Source organism: Rhinatrema bivittatum, chromosome 9, assembly GCF_901001135.1.
Source record: "Rhinatrema bivittatum chromosome 9, aRhiBiv1.1, whole genome shotgun sequence".
Classification (NCBI taxonomy): Eukaryota; Metazoa; Chordata; class Amphibia; order Gymnophiona; family Rhinatrematidae; genus Rhinatrema; species Rhinatrema bivittatum.
This window is the reverse complement of record NC_042623.1, coordinates 156,099,374-156,117,271: the sequence shown is the minus strand read 5'-3', so window position 1 is coordinate 156,117,271 and position 17,898 is coordinate 156,099,374. Positions and strand designations below refer to the sequence as shown.

Sequence of the window (17,898 nt, the reverse complement as noted above, 5' to 3'; positions counted from 1 at the left end):
TTATCCAAAGCATTTTTAAACCCAGTTACACTAACTGTCATAACCATATTCTCTGGCAATGAATTCCAGAGCTTAACTATGTACTGAGTAAAAAAGAATTTTCTTCAACTTGTTTTAAATAAGCTAATTTCTAACTTCATGGAGTGCCTCCTAGTCCTTCTATTATCTGAAAGAGTAAATAACCAATTTACATTAACCTGCTCAAGTCCTTTCATGATTTTGTAGACCTGTATCATATCCCCCCTCAGTCATCTCTTCTCCAAACTGAACAGCCCTAACCTCTTTAGCCTTTCCTCATAGGGGAGCTGCTCCATGCCCCTTATTTTGGTCTGCCTTCTATGCACTTTCTCCAGTGCAACTATATCTTTTTTGAGATGTGGTGACCAGAATTGCACAATATTCAAGCTGCGGTCTCACCATGGAGCGATACAGAGGCATTATGACATCCACTATTTTATTTGCCATTCTCTTTCTAATAATTCCCATTTTTCCCTTGTCCTTTCCTTGTTGGATGCTGTTTGGTAGTGCCAGCCAGAACTACAATCATTTTCAAAGCTCGAGGACTGGCTTGATGTGCTGATCTCATGATTTACAATATCAACACTGTCAATAAGTTCCAGCTAGTAAAATGTGAAAATGCTTGTGGTGCTAATTGGCACAATCACACCAAGAGCAGGTTAGGCTCTGGTAGCCAGCCTATCTTACACCCAGCTCCACTAGCAACCACCATGCACACACTTCCTCCTGGCTTAGCCCCACTATGGGCCAGATTTTATAACATGCGCGCGCATGTTATAAAATCCACGGTCGGCGTGCGCAGGGGGGTGCACAATTGTGCAACCTGTGCGCGCCAAGCTGAGCAGCCTGCCTCCGTTCCCTCCAAGGCCGCTCCGAAATCAGTGTGGCCTTGGAGGGAACTTTCCTTCCACCCCCCTCCCCGCAGCTTCCCCTATCTAACCCACCCCCCAGCCCTAACTAAACCCCCCTGACCTTTATTGAAGAAGTCACGGCTGCCTCCGGGCAGGCATAACTTGCACGCGCCGGCTCTCCATCCCCCGGCCTGGTGGCTGTTCCGGAGGCCTTGGTCCCACCCACGGAATGCCCCCAGGCCGGTGCCCCACCTAGGCCCCGCCCCTGGAACGCCCATTTTTTTTCAAACCCAGGGACTTACGCACATCCAGGGGCTTGGGCGCGCTGCCGAGCCTATGCAAAATAGGCTCGGCACGCGCAGGGGGAGGCAGGGGAGGGTTTTCAGGGGTTGAACGCGTATCTTACACTCGCAATCCTTTCAAAATCTACCCCTATCTGTCCATCCATTTGTACACAGGTATCTGGATGGCATGCTGTGAATGAAACTGGATCCATCTGCTCCAGCATAACCAGAACCTGTTGTCAGCTCTCAGCTCTGTGAGCTCCCCTCCCTCCTTCACCCGACATGCTCCACCTAATATCATCAGAGAAGAGTTTTTATCTTCAAGTAGAAACTGCCAGGTAGATCATGCCAGCATTTCGAGTAAGATGAGTGCACCCTATTGAGACTCTTGGAGACCTTGGAGCTTAGATTTGTTTTGTGGAGGTTTTTCTTCTGCAGGGCCTCCCTTCTCCTGATTCCATTGTTGCTTCAGGTTTTACCAGTGTAAACATCATGTTGGATTTTGTCATTTTAGGGAGTTCATTTTTTATGAAATACTGTTCAAAAAAGGAAAAGATGAGAAGGCTATAAAGACTTTTTACCAGATCTTGGATCTGAATATAAACTCATTGCTACAGTGTATAAATAAACATAGAATATGTATCTTAACAAGTTAGTCACTGGGTGAGAGAATGACCTATAGTATGAACCAAGACACAGTGGAGCCCTAGGCTCAGAATCTTCTCGATCAATGAATGCAAACACTAGGACTTCAAATAGTTTCTGACAAGCTTAAAGAAGATGCTCTATATCTATGAAGAGGGGGGGTGGGGGCAGGGAAATAGGGTGAAGGCTAAGTTGATAAGAGGCAAGTTCTTTTAGGTCATTTACTAGTTACCGTTATCTTTTGTTTTGCTAGCTTGGCAATGACACTTAATATAATGGAACTGGAAATTGCTACCAGATAAAAATATTGTACTTGTTATGTTTTTTCTTAATAAAAGTTTATTAAACATTAAAAAAAATATATGCTGTTCGATCCTGAATGTGTAGTCCCTTGGCCTATTCCTGTTTTTTTATAGGTTTAGAGAGAGAAGTTAAAACCTACCACATTCCATAATTTAGGTATAATACTTCACATTCTTTAATTCAGCTTTTTCCTGATAATCATGCTGACGTTTCATCTCTCTTTTCATATATTCTAGTAGTCACTGGAATGGGAAAGTTTAGCCAGGGTGAATTAAGGGGAGGTGTTTTTTTCTAATAAGATTAAGAAACCCATGATTTCTGTTTTCTTTAAATCACACATCACATTTTACTTCTAGCACTGCTAAGAAGTTTAAATGCCTGTATGTTAACTTTCTGTGAATATCAAGGTCTCACTTATTTATGATCTAATATCTGACTTTAACCCAGAATTATTTTTAATTGCTTAAATTTGGCTTACTGATATGGAATGTCTAACTTGGGGGTTATTTACTAAAGGTTTATTGCGTGCGCTAAACCCCTTTTGCACGTGAAAAGGGCTGTTTTGTGTGCGATATGATGTTAATTAGCTGGAGGGGAGGAGTTGGGGCGGGGAGGGGGAGGGGGAGGAGTCGGCCGTGGCACTGCAGCCAGCGATAATTTTAGGAACATTCTCGCCAGCAGTAGCGTGGCGAATAGCGCCACCTTTTATGGTAGTGCTATTTGCATGAAAGGCTGCAGCTGGCCGCACTACGGCCGGCAAAATTGCACCGCCGCCGTGCGAACGGCTGCAGCCTTTCGCAGGCCTGCCCCCCCCCCCCCCTTCGCCCCCATCCCCTGCTATTGAGCAGGTCTAAAGTTAGCTGGTTATCTTATCTGGCTAACTTTTAAATTTATCAGGCTACATTCAGCGGCATGACCACACCACTGAATTTCCCAGCTAAGTAAGCCAGATAAATCTTATCCGGCTAACTTACAGGGTCATTTATCAAAATGTTTTAGGGCCTCAACATGTGATAAAAGGCTCTAACATGCTTTATATTGCATATAACATGCAATACACATGATATTTTGCAGGTCCCCGCCCAGATACCTTCCCCTATTACAATGATCTTCTCTGCATCCAATCTGCATGCATGAATAATGTGAATGCATGCAAAGAAGGTCATTACTAGGCAATTCTATGCTAATATTTTATTGTGGTTGATTAAGAAGGTAGTCAGTTCCGATAAAATAACTACACCTTCCTGGCATGTGTTAGAAGTGTGGCGGGAGGACCAGGATCCCAAAGCAGGTTGAAGGCTCTCGCTGCACTTTTAAAGCGGCAGGGGGGGGGGGGAAAAGTGGTCAAATGGGGAGATTGAGCAGGGGTCATTACTGTCCCCTGTTTCAACCTGGGGCCACTGGTCAAGGCTGCATCAGCTCCCCCTCCAAAAAAAGTATATAGTAAGAGTGTGGCAGCCCCTCCACCACTGTTTCCATTATCATAATCCCCCGCTTCCTCCTGGTCCCCCAAATGGCTTAGTCCCCACTTTGGCCCCAATGATTCAACTACTAATATCCCACCTCCCCCTGGTCCCCCAATTGGCTCAGATCACCTCCCCCTCGCCCCCCAATTGCATTACCATAGCCCCCCTTCCCCGTGCCCCTCCTCCCCTGCCCCCGAGTTGCATTACCATATTCCCCACTTCCCCAGACCACCTGATTGTCTCATCCCCCTCCCCTCTCCCCCTCTGATATGCATTACCATAGTCTCCCCCTGTTATGCATTACCATAGTCTGCTCTCCCCCGGTCCCCCCCAACTGGCAAGCCCCCACCCCCTGCCCTCTAAGAGCCATAGACCCCTTTACCTTCTCCAGGATCCTGCAGTGGGGAGGGGTGCACCCTTGCACCTGTCTCACTCACCGCCATTTTCCAAAATGGAGCTGACCTCACCTTACCACAGCCATGTGACTGGAGTAAGATCCAGGGATCAGACTCAGGCATGAGGGTTCACCCATCCCTGACACGGGATCCTGTAGAAAGTAAAGGAGTATATGGTTCTCGGGGGGTGAGTGGTGGGGCTGAGCCAATCAGGGGGACAGGTGGAGGGGGACTATGATAATGCAATTGGGGCTTGGGGGGGAGGGGTGGACCATGGTAATGTATATCAGGGGTAGAGGGGAGGGGAGTCTATGGTAATAGAATTGGAAGTATCAGGAAATGAGGGATTATAGTAATGGACGAGGGGCCGGGGGAGGGGGGTTGAGTCAATCGGGGGGCTGGGGGAGGGGGGACAATGGTAATTCAATTGTGGGGTCAGGTGCAAGGGGGACTATGGTAATGGAATTGGGAGGACCAGGGGTGGGCAGCTGAGCCAATCAGAGGGGGGGGGGATTAGCTGGAGGGGGGTCTATGGTAATGCATATCTGTGACAGGGGGAGGGGTGACTATGTTAATGGAATTAAGGGGTCAAAGGGAGGGGAGGGGCTGAGCCAATTGTGGAGGGTGGGCAGACTATGGTAATGGAATTGGTGGGGGTTGTGGATCTATGGTAATGGAATTGAAGGACCGGTGGGAGGGCAAGGGAGGCTGAGCTAATTGGGGACTGGAGGAAGAGAGGACTATGCTAATGGAATTGGGGGGAGGGGGCAGGGGTCCATTGCTGCTGCCACGTGCTTACTATACACTTTATTTTTATTTTGGGAGAGTCAGGGCCACCTCGACCAGTAGCTCCAGGTTGAAACAGGGGTTAACAATCATCCCATTTGGCCATGGGTAATTTCTGGGTGGCCAGCAACCCTTTAAGACTACGGTGGTCCCATGAGATTAGGGCTGCCATTGCGTTAAAAGGCCACTAGCCAAGGGTCCAAATTGCGGTGTTTGGCCATTACCCAAAAGAATGCACCATGAAGCCACAATGTGCTTTTGAGATAGGGACCCTACTATCTTGGCTAGCTACACACCTTCGTGATAGTGGGACACCGCCTACTAAGATACATAGCAATTTGATGAATCTAGGAGTTCATTAGCTGGCTATGTCTGAAGATTGACCTCCTAATAGTTTGATTGTTAATAAACCAAAATTTATTAAGGTACTCTCTGGGGGAAAAATTAATGATACTCACTTTTTGGAAGAAATTTCCTTGTGTCTTCCTATTGAACTCTTGGATAGTTTAGTTACTTAGGGCCTCATTTTCCAAGCACTTTACCGCATGCAATAAATTCGCAAATCGCGTTAACAAATTAGTCATTTGGTATTCAGGGGGCGGAGCATATGTAAAGCGGGAACCTGTGTATCGAAACAGCCGCAGTGTTAGTGTGGCTAATAACTACAACTCCAACCTCGCGTTATGGACTGCGCTACGGGCCAGAAAAGGAGTATCACCATCCACGATACCTCGAGAGAGAGAGAGAGAGAGAGATAGAGAGAGAGAGAGAGAGAGAGAGAGAGAGAGAGAGAGAGAGAGAGAGAGAGAGAGAGAGAGAGAGAGAGACTTACTATAGTGCCTATGCCCTACATAGGTATTTTACCCCTATGGGAGGGCCACCTACTAACTCGGGGTGGGGATTAGGTATGAGCGTCGGGGGTTGGGGGCCACTTTCGCATTCCACATGAGACCTACGGACTGAACAGTGGTCTCTAGTGCAGATTTGCTGGCCGTCGGAGTGAGGACGCTCACTCCAAGCGGAGATTTGGCCAACATTCTCTCCACCTAGCATGTTGTTGCCCAGGTAGAGTGTCCATCAAGCTAGGTAGAGAGAACGTTGCCCAAACCACTTCTTGGAGTGAGCGTCCTCACTCCGACAGCCAGCAAATCTGCACTAGAGACCACTGTTCTGTCCGTAGGTCTCATGTGGAATGCGAAAGTGGCCCCCAACCCCCGACGCTCATACCTAATCCCCACCCCGAGTTAGTAGGTGGCCCTCCCATAGGGATTAAAATACCTGTCTAGGGCATAGGCACTATAGTAAGTCTCTCTCTCTCTCTCTCTCTCTCTCTCTCTCTCTCTCTCTCTCTCTCTCTCTCTCTCTCTCTCTCTCTCTCTCTCTCTCCCTCCCTCCCTCCTGAAACAGGCTGTCTGGGACTATCGTGCACTGCGATGAAAGAATCATCGTGCACTGGGAAAACATCGCGTGCGGTGCTAATGTTTTCGTGAATGGCGAAAACATCGCCACACGCGATTTTTCCCCACTGCACGAAAGAAGCCTCATTTGCATTGGTAACGCCCCTAATGCGTTACCAATGCGATATTGGAAAATAAGGCCCTTAATGACACTCTTTTTTAATTATTCCAATTGATAAGTGGCACTATCAAGCTAAAGAATTCTGCTATTAGAAAAGTTTCAGAATGGTATTTGGATTCTTAAAGACAGACTATGGTCCTTCAGAATGAAAGTGGTAGCATTCAGAAAACTGATGATAAAGCTGTTTGGAAATCAAAGGTAAATCTAAGATTCTTGAGGCAAAGAAAGATTATATAAATTTAGTCTTAAAGGTAAGATTGTTCTTGTGAATTGTTTTTAATTATAAATAGTCTTTTAGAAAGTACATCAGCTAAGGCTGATCTGACTGTTTCCTCGCTAAATTATGAAAAATTGGCTCAAGTTTCTAAAAAAAAAAAAAATTGTTTAAAAAATCAGACATTTAAAATAGGATGGATCTTCATTTGACAAATGAGTTTTTGCTAACTGAATCCATAAGAACATAAGAAATTCCCATGCTGGGTCAGACCAAGGGTCCATCAAGCCCAGCATCCTGTTCCCAACAGAGGCCAAACCAGGCCACAAGAACCTGGAAATTACCCAGACACTAAGAAGATCCCATGCTACTGATGCAATTAATAGCAGTGGCTATTCCCTAAGTAAACTTGATTAATAGTGGTTAATGGACTTCTCCAAGAACTTATCCAAACCTTTTTTGAACCCAGCTACACTAACTACATCCTCTGGCAACAAATTCCAGAGCTTTATTGTGCGTTGAGTGAAAAAGAATTTTCTCCGATTAGTCTTAAATGTGCTACTTGTTAACTTCATGGAATGCCCCCTAGTCCTTCTATTATTCGAAAGTGTAAATAACCGATTCACATCTACTCGTTCAAGACCTCTCATGATCTTAAAGACCTCTATCATATCCAATGTTTTTCATGCCCAGAAGAACTTATGGATGGATTTTGATGAAATGATTTCATGTGCTAAAGGACATTTTGATTTGGACACTTGTCAGATATGAATGAGAGGTTGGTTTTGTTTTTGACTATTTTTTTGCAATCTACCTTAAATAAGAGATGTGTTCTGGATAGCTTGAAATCTGCAGTATTGGTCCCTATAGTCAAAATACTAATTTTAGATCCTTTTTTATTAGGCTCCATATCCAATCTTTCTTTTTTAATTAAGTTAGTCAAGCATATGATGGCTATTCGACTTCAAGACTTTCTTGAACTGCATAAGCTTTTAGATTGTTCATAATTTGGTTGGAGAAAAATATTCAGTACCAGGCAGGAGATCCCTCCATTGCCTGGTCTACCTTTTGAACCGGCTAGTTCTTTAGAAATGTCATCAATCTTATCTCATCTTAAACCAGCTATCCATCCTTGGGATCCATTCTCCTTAACGTTCTTAAAACCTGTTTCAGACCTGATTCTTCCTATTATTACCAATATAGTTAACTTTTCTTTATCAGAAGGATTTATGCCCCTTCCATTAAAAGTGCAATGTCAAGCCAATACTTAAAAATAACAAGAAAGATCCTTTGATCTCATTAATCTCAGACCCGTTCTCAATTTCCCTTTCCTTGCTAAAATCATTGAAAATGTAGTTAAAAAATAATTGTCAGATTATCTAGACTCAAATAATATTCTCTTTCCCTCACAGCATGGATTTAGAAAATATTTATCTCTGAAACCCTGTTACTAGCTCTTTCTGATACTGTCCTAGGGCTATGACTATGGTACTTCTTATCTGCTTATTCTTTTAGATCTGTCCGCAACCTTTGACACTGTGGACCATTCCATCTTACTGCAAAGATTAATCAATATTGGAATAAATGGAATCGTTCTCTCCTGGTTCAAATCTTTTCTCTCCGATCGATACTTCCAAAGTCTAATTAAACTCAAAAATGTCTTTAAAATTGCTTCCGACACTGGGGTTCCCCAGGGATCCTCACTCTCAGCGACCCTGTTTAACACCTATCTTTTGCCCCTTTGTAAACTCTTACTGGATTAGGTATTCTCATTTCATATACGCAGATCATGTTCCACTTTTGGATTACTATCAAAGACTCATTGGCCAAAACTCTTAAATTAGTTGAACTCTATCTCTCCTCTATTAGACTGCTTTTATCACACATGAAATTAATTCTCAACCATCAAAAAAATGAAATTATCTTGTTCAGCAGAAAAGCTATCTTAGACAAAAACTTCCAATTTAAGACTAATTTTATGCAGATAATGCTGCAGCCCAAGTTAGAGATTTTGGGATTATGCTAGATAAACAAATTTTACCCCCTCATTATCAAAATGCACTAAGGCATTTTCACATGTGTTAAGGCTTATCACATGCAAAAAGTGCCATTAATGCATGCGATAAGCCCTTAACGCATGCAAAAATGCCTTAATGTATGTGATAGCACCATATCGTATGGTGCGATGCAAATCGAAAAAAAGAGGAGGAGTTAGGGGCAGTTTACTGTTTTGTAAGCCCTATTGCACAGCTATAATGCTGATTTAGCTACAACTTTTTCAGGAATGTTAAGCTGTATCACCTGTTGTGAATTTTTTGTGGATGCTGGTTTAAAGCTCCCACCTAGCTATGAGAAAGAGAGAAGAGAGAGAGAGAACCTAACCATAATGCCAATCACCCTAGATAGGTTTTTATATCTCTATGGGAGGCCCACCTAGTAACTTGAGGTGAGGTTTAGGTATTAGTGTAGGGGGTTAGGGGGCCACTTTGACATTCATGTGAGACATACGAACAGAACAGTGCTCTCTTGTGATCATTTGATGACCCTCAGAGTGAGGAAAAGTCACCCAAAGATGAGATTTGTGCAATGTTCTCTCAACCTAGCTTGATGGACTCTATGATCACAAGAGAGCACTGTTCTGTTCGTACGTCTCACATTGAATGTCAAAGTGGCCCCTAACCCCCTACACACAATTTGCGGTAACTTAGCTCTTCACATAGGTATTAGCGCAAATTGTGATAAACTCCTTATTACCATTAAAACATGCCCCTTTTCCCATTGCATGCGATATTTACCCGCATTTTGATAAATCCAGGCCTTAACTTAGTCGACAATAAACCATAAAATCAAGTAAGGATATTATAACTCCATGTTCAAAAAACGGCTAAAATCACTACTAGAATTCATGACTTTGAAACCATTTTACAATCATTAATATTTTCTAGTCTCGATTATTATAACTCTCTATTACTTGGTCTACCATTCCTCTAAACATCCGATCTCTTCAGATTTTACAGAACAACAACTGCAAGAGTCCTTTGTGGTGGTAAAAAATATGATCACATCACACCTACACTTATCAACCTACATTGGCTACCTATCAATTATATAATAGATTATAAAGTTTTATGCTTAATTCATTAATCCATATATCATGACAATATTGAATGGCTTAATGCCTCGCTTCACCTTCACACCCAGAAAGAAACTTAAGGTCAGCCAATAAAGGGTTACTATCAGATCTATCCATTCAGTTGGCTCATTTAACAGAAGTAAGAGAAAGATCCTTCTCAATAGCAGGCCCAAAATTATGGAATCAATTACCATGCGAACTCAGGACACAAAAAAGACCTTAAAGTCTTCAAGAATCATTAAAAACCTGGCTCTTTAAAAAAGGCGTACAACATCTGAATTAGCAGCTATGACACACTCTTGAAATTATGATCCATTTTAGTTCTCTTAAGTTTTACTTAATTGCTTTTATGTTATTATTATTGTTTTATTATATTAATGCTTTTATTTTATCTTACTGTACTATTCTATTAGAATATTTTAGTTGGCTAACATTACTATTTATTTTCTATTAGTTGTTTTTAGTTATGAATATTTATGTTAATCATGTTTTATCACTCAATAAACTGTTATGAATGTATTACAGACTAATGGCATATAATAGTATTAAATATAAATAAATAGATATAATAAATGTTGGCTTTATTAGATTATTTTAGACTATCTTGGTAAAATGGTGGCTCGGGAGTTCTTCTTTAGTTTGTGTTGTCAGCAACATTTGATATAGTTGATATGTGCTCTTTTACTTAAAAAGATTGAATGATTTAAAAATTAGAGGTATCTTAGCTCTTTAGTTTTCCTCATTTCCTACTGGTTGGCAACAGAGTTAAATTTGCTGGGACCTTTTTGGAACACTGGTTTTTAGACTATGGGATTTCAGAAGGTTTCTCCTGTATTTTATTTAATGTATTTGGGATGTAGGTTGCTATATTAAAAAATAGCTACACTGATGATATACATTTTTTTCCTTTTATTATTTCTCTTGAGTTTCTATTAGACTGTATGTGATGTTATGGTAGTAATCAATAGGTAGATGCAAGCTAGCAGAGTAAGGCTGAATCCAGATAAGAAAGAACTACTGAGGATAGGAAAATCTGAGTCTTTTTCTTTCAAGGCAAACTTGGAATTAGGTGGGGATTACATAGTCCCTTGCCTTAAAGTATGTAGTCTTGGAGCAGTTTTGGGTTGTTTTTTATTAATAATAACTGATCAGATCAGCTCAACAGTTTAGAAAGCATACCTTAATTTGTATTCAGTCTTTATTACATCAGTTGTAACAGAAATATTATGCAACTAGTAATGTTGTCTCATCCAGACTACTGTAATGTTATTTTCTTGGAGATTCCAGGGAAGCAGCTGATCAGACTACAATTGACCAAAAACACTGCAGCCAAGATTATCTTGAGAAAGAAAAGGATGGGACAGGACCACACCATTGTTGTTCCATTTACACTGGCTTCCAATTCAATGCTGTATCACTTTAATGATTCTAAACCATTGTTTTCAGAGTACTGAGTGGAGTGAGTGATCAAGTGCCAGGTTATGCTGTCGACTCATTCGCTCTAGTCAAGAATACTGACTGGCTCTTCCAAGTGCTCATACATTTAGTTGATCAGCTCTAGGGAGAGAACTTTTTATGCTAAGGCACCTCCACTCTAGAATGATTTCTTAACTAAACTTAGACTCAAAAATAATTATCTTTATTTTGCAAGAAAGAACTGGCTTTTCATTCACCAACTTAGAGTTTTTCAGTTTAATTCACTTCCCTTAGGAAAGGCTGATTGGATTATTACTGCTATCATGATGTTACCTGATTTTGATAGGATCTGATATCTTATTTTGTATTATGTTTTGATGCTGATTATATTGTTTTCTTGTATGTTATTGTGTTTGGATAAGTACATTTTATATTATATAGGCTTATTTTCTTGATGTATATATTTTGAGATGTTTTCTTTGGCTTATATTGACATTGTAAAATTATTTTTTTTCACTTTGTAATCCACTTTGAACTTGGATATTCTGGATACAAGTAGAAATATAAATGCCATTTTTTTTAGATTAGATTAAATCTTAGTAAAAAATCTATCCAACCAAATTTCATTAACATCTGTCCTCAGAGAGTGGTATTGATCCCTGCATATGGACTGACACACAGACAGAAAGACAGGCAGGGCAATAGATAATTTCTGCCAGGAATGAGAAATTAAATAATTATTTTCAACTAGACACATATCTCATTTCAAGAAACCCCTTTATCAGTTCTAAACATGCACGTCACCCTTACCTGTTCTTTTAATTTTGTCACCTGATCCCTGGCATCCATCCTCATCATCACAATCACCACTTGATTCAATTTCTTCATTTTTTTTCCATATCCACTCCCACCATCTCTAGAGCAAACCTCTCTGATTTTGATTTTTTCTTCTCTGTTTCCATCTGAAAAATAAGTAAGTAATGTTGAGGTTTAGTAAATTTACATGACTTAATAATTTTGCAAGTTTCATGGATTGCAAGCAGTAGCTAAAAACATTTTTATTTGGAATTAGATTCTGAGATATTATAAGTCACAGTGGCACTTAATGCAGGTGCCTTCAATTTCTACCTCTTAGTTTATGTTTTTTATATTGTTTATCAATCCTTCAAACATTTCAGTACAACAACATCCAGATATAAAACTTGATTTTCAGAATGCAGGTGCATAAATAGAACCACTATGGGCAAAGTCAGTGCAAAAAATGTTCATGTCCCTAGGTGGCTTCAAAATATGGCTCTCCCTTCCCTGCTTCCCCATCTTTAACCTTCACCTATACCATCCATCTGCCACCATCTACCCAGACCTCAATTCTTCTAGCAACACCTTCCTTCTAAATAGTCAAAAGAGGCTAATTTATCCAAAACAAATTCTTCAAAAAATTGGAAGAAGCATCCATCTGAGAAAATAGGAAAAAGCATAAGAATTGCCAAGTTAAGTGTAAAACACTGATAAGACAATCTAAGAGCGAATTTGAAATGGAGTTGGCCATAGAGGCAAAAAATCATAATAAAAATGTTTTAAAATATATTCAAAGAAGGAAACCTGCAAGGGAGTCAGTTGGACTGTTACATGACCAAGGGGTTAAAGAGGCCCTTAGGGAAGGGAAGGCCATTGCAGAAAGATTAAAAGAATACTTGCTTCTATGTCTACTAATGAGGATGTTGCAGAGATACCAGTTCCAAAAATGATTTTTAACGGTGATGGTTTTCAAGGGTGATGAGTCAGATGAAATGAACCAAATCACTGTGAATCTGGAAGATGTATTAGCCCAGATTAACAAACTAAAAAGTAGCAAATCACCTGGACCGGATGGTATGCACCCCAGGGTCTGAAGGAACTAAAAAAATGAAAATTCAGATCTATTAGTTAAAATTTTGAACATATCTTTAAAATCATCCATTGTACCTGAAGACTGGTGGGAGGCCACTATAACCCCAATATTTAAAAAGGGCCCTGGGGTAATCTGGGAAAGTATAGATCAGTGAGCCTGACTTCAGTGCCAGGAAAAATTGTGGAAACTATTCTAAAGTTCCAAATCACAGAGCATATACAAAGACATGTTTAATAGAATACAGCATGGATTTACCTATGGGAAGTCTTGCCCCACAAATCTGATTCAATTTTTGAAGGGGTTAATACAGATGTGGATAAAGGTGAACCAATAGATGTAGTGTATCTGGATTTTCAGAAGGCATTTGACAAAGTCCCTCATGAGAGGCTTCTAAGAAAAGTCATGGGATAGGAGGCGATGTACATTCATAGATTATAAACTGATTAAAAAACAGGAAACAGGATTAAATGATCAATTTTCTCAGTGGAAAAGGGTAAACAGTGGAGTGCCTCAGGGATCTGTACTTTGACTGGTGCTTTCAATATATTTATAATGATTGACAAGGAATGAGGTAATCAAATTTGCAAATGATACAAAATTATTCAGAGTAGTTAAATCACAAGTGGATTGTGATAATTGCAGGAGGACCTTGAAGGAGGAACAAATGGCTGATGAAATTTAATGTGGACAAGTACAAGGTGATGCATGTAGGGAAAATAACCCATGCTGTAGTTACACGATGTTAGGTTCCATATTAGGAGCTACCACCCAGGAAAAAGATCTAGGCTTCATAGTGGATAATACATTGAAATCATTGTCTGAGTGTGCTGTGTCAGTTAAAAAAGCAAACAGGAATTATTAGGAAGGCATGGTGAATATAAAACAGAAAATGTCATAATGTATCACTCCATGGGTAAACTGCACCTTGAGTACTGTGTACAATTCTGGCCGCTGCATCTCAAAAAGATACATTAGAGAAGGGTGATCAAAATAATAAGGTCTTGGAAACAGCACCCCTATGAGGAAAGCTAAAGAGTTTACAGTTCTTCAGCTTGGAGAAGAGACGCCTGAGAGGGGATATGATAGAGATCTACAAAATCATGAGATATCTAGAATGGGTAAATGTAAATCGGTTATTTACTCTTTCGGATAACAGAAGGATTATGAGGCAATCCATGAATTAGGAAGCAGAAAAACAAATCAGAGAAAATTGTTTTTCACTCAATACAAAATTAAGCTCTGGAATTTGTTGCCAGAGGATGTGGTTAGTGCAATTAGGGCCGGATATTATGAGTTACATGCGGGCGTAGATTTGTGCACGCAACCTGGCATGTACAAATCTATGCCTGATTTTATAACATGCGCGTGCAGCCGCACGCATGTTATAAAATCCAGGGTCAGCACATGCAAGGGGGTGCACAATTGTGAAATTTGCACGCGCCGAACCACGCAGCCTTCCTCCATTCCCTCCGAGTCCGCTCTGAAATCAGAGCGGCCTCGGAGGGAACTTTCCTTCCCCCCCCCCCCCACCTTCCCCTCCCCTCTCTTCCCCTACTTAACCTGCCCCCCAGTCCTACCTAAACCCCTCCCTTACCTTTAACTTAGAAGTTGCACCTGCCTCCGGACAGGTGTAAGTTGCGCGCGCCGGCCAACGGCCGGCCCACGATCCTGGACACATCAGCAAATGGCCGCTGTGCCTGGAGTCTCTACCCCCGCCCACCCAAGCCCCACCCCCTTTTCAAGCCCTGGGACATGTGCGTGTCCCAGGGCTTGCACGTGTCGCCGGGCCTATGCAAAATAGGCTCGGCGCGCGCAGGAGTGGATTCTCAGGGTTACGCGCGTAACCCTTTGAAAGTCCGCCCCTTAGTGTATCTGGATTTAAAGAAGGTTTGGATGTCTTGGAAGAGAAGTCCATTAACGGCTATTAATCAAGTTGACTTAGGGGTCGATTTTAAGACCCGAGTGCAGTTCCTGGCGTACGCACATAGGGGTAGATTTTCAAACCGCGCAAATTGGCGTACTTTTGCTGGCGTATCAGGCGCAAGCAAAAGTACGCGGGATTTTAGTAGATACGGGCGTAGCCGCGCTTATCCGCTAAAATCCTGAATCGGCTCGCGCAAGGCTATCGATTCTGTATAGCCGGCGTGCGCCAAGCCGCGCAGCCTACCCCCGTTCCCTCCGAGGCCGCTCCAAAATCGGAGCGGCCTCGGAGGGAACTTTCTTTTGCCCTCCCCTCACCTTCCCCTCCCTTCCCCTACCTAACCCACCCGCCTGGCCCTGTCTAAACCCCCCCTTACCTTTGTCGGGGATTTACGCCTCCCAGAGGGAGACGTAAATCCCCGCGCGCCGGGCCGCGACCTGGGGGCGGGTACGGAGGGCGCGACCACGCCCCCGGACCGCCCCGGGCCATAACCACGCCCCTGGGCCCGCCCCCAAAACGCTGCCGACACGCCCCCAAAACGCCGCGCCGACCGGGCCCGCCCCCCCCTGACACGCCCCCCTCACCAAACCCTGGGACTCACGCGAGTCCCTGGGTCTGCGCGCGCCGGTAGACCTATTGAACATAGGCGCACCGGCGCGCAGGGCCCTGCTTGCCTAAATCCACCCGGATTTAGGCGGATTTAGGTGAGCAGGGCTCTGAAAATCCGCCCCATAGACGCACCAATTTTATAACATGTGCGCATTGGCGCACATGTTATAAAATATGGGTCCTGCATGCACATGCACACTGGATTTTCATGTCCGTGCTTGCATGTATGGGCAGGTGGCCAGGTCCGCATGCGGGGGGAGGGGGGGATTTTAGCTAAATATGTGTGGCGATGCAATCGGGCCTCCCCTAGTTCCCTCCCAGTCCGCTGCAATTAAGGAGCGGACTGGGAGGAAACTTTACTACACTTAACTATCTTTCCTCCCTCTCCCTCTCTCCTCCCCACCCCTAAATCTACCCTAACTATCCCCCAAATTTTTTTTATTTTCCTACTTACTGCTCCTCCCGGAGCAGAAGTAATCTGTGTGCGCTGGCTGGCTGCTGGTGCGCGCTTCCCCAGGACAGAGGTTAATGGTGCTGTCCTGACCTGAACCTGCGTCGCCCCCCAGGTCACCCATTTTCCCTCGGCTGACACTTCTGCACGTACCAGGGTTTATGCGTGTGACCGGGCTCGCTGTAAAATGCGCATAGCGCACACAAAGCCTGGCCACAAGCTTAAACAAAAAAATGTATATGCGTAGCCCCTTTAAAATCTGGGCTTTAGGTAATAGCCACTGCTATTATTAGCATCAGTAGCATGGGATCTACTTAGTGTTTGGGTACTTGCCAGGTATTTGTGACTTGGCCACTGTTGGAAACAGGATGCTGGGCTTGATGGACCCTTGGGTCTGACCCAGTATGGCAACTTTTTATGTTCTTAAGCATGGGGACTGTGAGTTAGTGTATGCTTACAGTCCTGATTGCAGGCTCACTTCTTTCTGCCTGAGCTTCCTGTTGAAATGGAAACATGAATAGAATGAGGCAGGGCTATAACAGGACTTGAGTATGAACTGGCTTAATGGTTAAGGAAGGCGTATTGTTGCCACTGTCACCCTGCTACATTAAAGGAAAGAAGAGGAAGGAGTGAGACTACCAGGGGAAGGGGTGTTTACAGGGATGTAAAGAGACTGAAAGTTTAGGAGGAGAAGAGTGAGACATAGGGATCATGGAGGTAGAGTTGCTGAGGAGCAATGACAGTCCAAGGAGGGATGGTAGCAGTGGACGCCTGCAGGAGTGGTTTTCCATCCCTGTAGCTTGCTGATCTAGGCAGATTCCCACTGGCCCTGACAATAGGGCTTGGATATCATCAATCACAGATGTAGATATTGCCTGCCTTAAGGTCCAAATTACTAAAAGGCATTAAGGGGGTAATTTTCTAAGATTTACAATCATATAACATAGGTTTTTTTGCCTAAATGGTTTGCTATAAAATTATCTTGGATTTGTGTAAAAAGGTATGTGTGAAACCTGCCCCAGAGACCATAGGGATTCTGGGTAATGGAGTTCGGATATGCACACACGTATTTGATTTTAAAAAGAATGCAAGTAAACTAGTATGCACAATTTGTGCCCTGCAAAGAGCAGGTGTTACTTTGTTTAGGTGCATTGTTTTGGATCATTTCCAAAGCAAACTTATTTGTATAAGTTTACTTTGAAAATGGATGTAATTTATGCGCATAGCTGCACATGTTACAAAATTACCTTCCCCAGGCGCATCCATTTTTCCAAAATCTAATATGGATTTGCTGATTAATGGAAATCCTCTTTTTCTTTTTTGCAAAAATAATCATTGAAATTACTTGCAAACCCTTATTTGAAAACATTTTTGTAAAGTTCACACCTCTCTAGTCGAGTATAAGGAAGGAAATAATTCAAGCATGGTCAAGCATGGCAGCCCAACAATATCAGTAGGGCTCTCTCAGTATCAGAAATGGTTTGTGCCCATTAAGATAAGAAGAGTAAATATAGATCTCTGAGCAAAAAGAGAAAGCAGAACAAAATGTTTCTTCCAAAAAATTTTAATCAGCCTAAAAACACATACCACCATATATAAAAATGCTTAAGTGATTCTGTTGACTGCACTACTATGGAGGAAGTTTGAAAAAGGACTGTGATTGTCTGCCATGCCATAAAGATGATTCACTGACACTATGGAGAAGGCCAACTTATGTAATATATATATATATATATATATATCACAAAAGCAGAATATAAATAAAATAATAAATAAATAACAGATGTATGAACATTTCTCTAGAAAAAAGCAGTAATTTAAATAAAATAAGTAACGGCTGATGGAACATGCAAATCCTGTCTGCCATATTTTTTCCACAATTATCTCTTATGTTGGGACCTTGCAGAAGGTAGATTTAGGTTGAGAGATCAGGAGTG

At 42.3% G+C, this 17,898-nt stretch overlaps 1 protein-coding gene across 1 annotated transcript in view; it reads right to left on the bottom strand.

Moving 5' to 3' along the window:
- The window catches only part of LOC115098742 (glypican-5-like), a 1,173,655-nt gene that overhangs the window by 301,513 nt on the left and 854,244 nt on the right, over nt 1-17,898 (bottom strand). Inside the window, exon 6 of the mRNA XM_029615616.1 lies at nt 11,900-12,051. Within this exon, the coding sequence (XP_029471476.1) occupies nt 11,974-12,051 (78 nt within the window). The 3' untranslated portion in view covers nt 11,900-11,973. The remainder of the gene's footprint in view (nt 1-11,899; nt 12,052-17,898) is intronic.